A 5,000-nucleotide genomic window follows, 5' to 3' on the forward strand; every position below is an offset into this window, starting at 1 on the left:
TGATGTCTCATTTAAAACTTGAAAGTTGAAATACTCAATTTGGAGGTCTGTGCAAAAGTTGTTATTTATTATTTTGATTCCCAATATGCTGCAAAAGAGTAAATGATCATCTACCTACATTCTCTGTTTCTACAATGTCATGATATGAACCTTATGAAGTAGTTGTCATCTGTTATGTTATGGTTATCGTTGGGTCTTGTCTTTAGTTTTGTTTTTAGTTTTCCATTTGTTTCCATTGTATGTCTTATGGGAAAGGGGGGTAGTTATGTTATGTGTGTTTGAAAAAAAGCTATAAATACATTTGAATAATAAAACTACCACTAGGGGGAAGCATCTGCTGCAGTTTGCGGGGAGCAGGAGATTGTTAAACAGTTGGGAATGGAATACAGCCCTAAAATGACAGCAGAGTAAAGCTGGCACACAGGGAGGGGGCAGCAGAGAGCAGACGCCCCCACACAGAGCAGCAGAGTCAAGCTGGCACACAGGGAGGGGGCAGCAGGGGGCAGCAGAGAGCAGACGCCCCCACACAGAGCAGCGGAGTCAAGCTGGCACACAGGGAGGGGGCAGCAGGGGGCAGCAGGGGGCAGCAGAGAGCAGACGCCCCCACACAGAGCAGCGGAGTCAGCAGTCATCCACTATAAGCCAGCGATGGACACATTTAATGGTGGCACGAGGCCAAAAAAACACTACTGTCACAAGATTTTGTCACGTACTGTAGAATACTATTTATGAGAATGTATACAGAGAATATACAGTATATGTACCACTCTGTATTTAATGCATGTAATTAATGATATACTTGCAGAATAGAGCAGGGAAGTTATTTCAGTGCCACTGTATGCATCAGCAGGCATTTCATTTGGGTCTATATATGTACTAAATACATTTACATGTAGCCTGCGGGTCACAACTTGTATAATTTCTCACACTCCCATAACTCACACACACACACAATTGGCTTTGTGCCCACAAGGGTATACAGGGGAGCTCATGCTTCCATTAAATTAAACTTTGCATTGCAGCAAACAGTAATAGGATATAGCCGAATAAGCTATATAGTTTAGGAATAGAGTCCATGGGGGTTAACAACCATACTCGACCACAACTCCACTGCTCTGATTTGGACACATTAAGTCATCACGGTTGTTGGGGGGCGCATGGTGTATGGTCAAGTTTTTCAGGAAGGCTACAAAACGTGTCGCATGGAGGCCACTTACCGAGGAAGTTGTTCCATTCTGCGTCCAGGTCGGCCTGGTTGGCCAGACAGCCGCGCATCACGTTAAGACAGTAATTCTGACAGGGCTTGAGGGCCACCTGGCCTGAGCAGTAGGGGCAGTACAACATCTTCATGGCGGCTCGCACACAGCTGGGAGATGCACTAACCTGAGGGGGGGGGGGGGGGGGGGGGGGAGAGCAGTCCGTTATCATCAGGAAAAACACTCCTCCACCCAACCCCACACACGCACACACACACACACACACAGCTCCTAAAAAGGCACGGTTCGTTTTATAGCCCGGCAGCATCATCTAATCATTAATGAATCACTCACTACCCCGGCAAAACATGTCATAGGAGAACAGGCCAAGTGGTTTATGTTATCAGGCACAGACAGAGTCACAAAACAAACACACACAGTCTAGTGGGACCTTGACCTCTCATCCCAGGAGAGACATGAAGTCAGAAAGCACAGGAGGGAGGGATGGAGGCACGAGCTCTCATGTTTCACCTGAACTCTCCACACCTGCTCAAACACCGCACAGCTTCTGTACTGCGCCAAGTGAACAGCTCTGTGTGCGCTCACACACATTCATAACCACCTCACCGGACATGAGAGCCGCCATGTCAAAAAAACCTTCTTGGGGGCAACACTTTTCAGCGTCCAGCGGTAAATCAAATCAAAGACGTCACTGCTCGCAGACTTCTGTAAGCCTCCCACAACAAAGACAAGTTGCACGGGGGCACCCGTTACTCACCATGGAGACTTTATTGACCACGTCCGGCACGAGCGCCAGGCCGCGCGTGAAGGTGCGCGCGGCCACGAAGGCCCGCGTCAGCTGGAGGCGGAGCTTGCGCGGCACGTCGCCGAAGGGCTGCAGCTGCTCCGTGTGCCGGCTCACGCACTCCATGTACGAGTCGCTGAAGTCGTACTGGACGTTGACCAGCCGGAACATCCTCTCCAGCAGGTCGGCCCAGAAGTCCGACAGCATGGAGTCCAGGTTGACGGCGGCGCTGCCCGTCAGGTAGTAGCGCTTCAGGGCCTGGAAGAAGTCCTTGAAGAGCTCGGCGTTCTGCACGTACATCATCCCGTACGTCCGCACGAACATGCTGTTGAGCGAGGCCTCGGCGTTGTCCAAAAGCTCGCGGAAAAACTCTGCCGGAGAGGAGGAGAAAAGACGAGGGAGGATTAGTGTGAGGACTCAATGTGAAAGGTTGCCAAAGAGCCAGAGCAAACAGTTCTACATTGTCAGCATTTCAGTGTTCTTCTCTAAGGAAGGGTTTATTTGAAAGACGTTAGGAAGGAAATTTAATTTGCCCTGTTTTCAGTATGATGGATAACAAATTGCTTGGGACATGTTATAAATACACAGTCATACTCAGTGCACAATCCTTAACTCAATACTCGAGCTTTTCAATTGACTTGTTTGGGCAAAGCAGATCTACGCTGTTATGAGGATCCTGTGACAGTAATGATACAACTTTAGGCTATTCACCTTATGTAGCCCCGCCCACTTGAGCCATTATGTCAAGACTTCCTGTTCAAAACGCCGGCTGTTTTACCTGCTCAAACTAGTTTGACTCACCTGGTCAAACCTAGTCTGACTCACATTATGAGTCAGACTAGGTTTATGAGTCACAGGAAGTGTAAACACAATCAGAACTTCAGATTGTGTTTACACTTCCTGTTAGTCTTTCAAGCCAGACTGTCTCTTCTACATAAGGTGAATAGGAGACACTCATCAGGTTATTGAAACGTTAGGCTGTAGGAAACACTCATCAGGTTATTGAAATTGAAACTCCATGACCATAATGTGTATTATTGCAATATGACTGTAAAATATATTACAATAGTACCGTTATTTGACTAAATGACCACTTCAATAATCTATTATACTACAAATTTACGGTACATTGCATTGCATCTCTTTGCATTGCAGGAGAGATCTATGTTTTCTAACTCTATAATCAAGCTGCTGAAAACCTGCTACCATTTCCAAAAAGGCAAGTTTGAAATCAGATTGATGATTATTGTTCTTGACCTGTGCCCATTTCTTCATTATAAGAAGAAAAAACACCAGGATATATACAGGAATGTATAATTTTTTTTATTTTTTTATTTAACCTTTATTTAAACAGGTAAAAACACGTTGAGACCGAGGTCTCATTTTCAAGTGTGACCTGTAATAATGGCAATCGATGGGAGAGGGCGGATGAGAGTGGGTGAAAGGTGGAGGGAGAGGGTGGATGAGAGGAGAGAAGCAGGATGGGTGAAAGGTGGAGGGAGAGGGTGGATGAGAGGAGAGAAGCAGGATGGGTGAAAGGTGGAAAGAGAGGGTGGATGAGAGGAGAGAAGCAGGATGGGTGAAAGGTGGAGGCAGAGGGTGGATGAGAGGAGAGAAGCAGGACTGGTGAAAGGTGGAGGGAGAGGGTGGATGAGAGGAGAGAAGCAGGATGGGTGAAAGGTGGAGGGAGAGGGTGGATGAGAGGAGAGAAGCAGGATGGGTGAAAGGTGGAGGCAGAGGGTGGATGAGAGGAGAGAAGCAGGACTGGTGAAAGGTGGAGGGAGAGGGTGGATGAGAGGAGAGAAGCAGGACGGGTGAAAGGTGGAGGGAGAGGGTGGATGAGAGGAGAGAAGCAGGACGGGTGAAAGGTGGAGGCAGAGGGTGGATGAGAGGAGAGAAGCAGGACTGGTGAAAGGTGGAGGGAGAGGGTGGATGAGAGGAGAGAAGCAGGACTGGTGAAAGGTGGAGGGAGAGGGTGGATGAGAGGAGAGAAGCAGGACTGGTGAAAGGTGGAGGCAGAGGGTGGATGAGAGGAGAGAGGCAGTATGGGTGAAAGGTGGAGGCAGAGGGTGGATGAGAGGAGAGAAGCAGGACGGGTGAAAGGTGGAGGGAGAGGGTGGATGAGAGGAGAGAAGCAGGACGGGTGAAAGGTGGAGGCAGAGGGTGGATGAGAGGAGAGAAGCAGGACGGGTGAAAGGTGGAGCTGCCTGGGCGTCTCTGTCAGGCTGAGTATGGGAGCGGTGGCGAGCGCTTCGTCCCTGTCGACTCTCCATTCAGCACAAACGTCTCTCCGCATCAAGCCGCTTCAAACTGACCACCATCAATGGCATTTTTCTGTTGTCACATTCCATTGGCCTTCCTTTCTCCCGGCTTCTCTTGGACTGTCCTTCAGAGGCATTTTCAATAGGATTACTGAATAATGCGACCCCCCCCCCCCCCCTCTCTCTCTCCCCGTCCCGTATAGGGACCTGTACCCCCCCCTTCAGCCCCACATCTCTCTCTCTCCCTTCACTGCTTTCACTTCATCAGTTCCTTCAGAGAGCTCTCTTCAGTAGAGACAGGGAACAATGACCTACTTCATCCTGAGGAATGTCCATCACCCCCCTCCTCCCCCACCCCCCAATAATCCAGCCCCCTCTCCCACGAACACCCCCCCCCCCGCCACACACACATACACACACTTTCTTAATCTGAACAAAATGAGAATTCCAGAGTCTGTGAAAAATGCTTCACCTCGCTCTTGCGTGCATGCAGGCATACACTCACCCCCCTTTTCACTCGTCTCCCCCTTTTTTTTATCAACTCCTTTCTCCCCTGAACGTCTGTCCCGCTGCAGCTTCTCCGGGTGCCCTCTGCTCGGCTTTGAAATGTAAAGTTCCCATGCTCTCACAGAGGGAGTCACTAAACGCTCTCTGAATCTGCCACCAGTACACACACACAGACGCGCGCGCGACACACACACACACACACACACAGGCGTGCACACACACACACACACA

General features: G+C 49.3%; 1 protein-coding gene across 1 annotated transcript in view; it reads right to left on the reverse strand.

The window, feature by feature from the left end:
• The window catches only part of gpc4 (glypican 4), a 52,955-nt gene that overhangs the window by 7,803 nt on the left and 40,152 nt on the right, over positions 1-5,000 (reverse strand). The window contains 2 exon segments of the mRNA XM_083651855.1: positions 1,218-1,383; positions 1,975-2,372. Of these exon segments, the coding sequence (XP_083507981.1) occupies positions 1,218-1,383; positions 1,975-2,372 (564 nt within the window).

This window comes from Poromitra crassiceps (assembly GCF_964638095.1).
Source record: "Poromitra crassiceps genome assembly, chromosome: 15".
NCBI lineage: Eukaryota > Metazoa > Chordata > Actinopteri > Beryciformes > Melamphaidae > Poromitra > Poromitra crassiceps.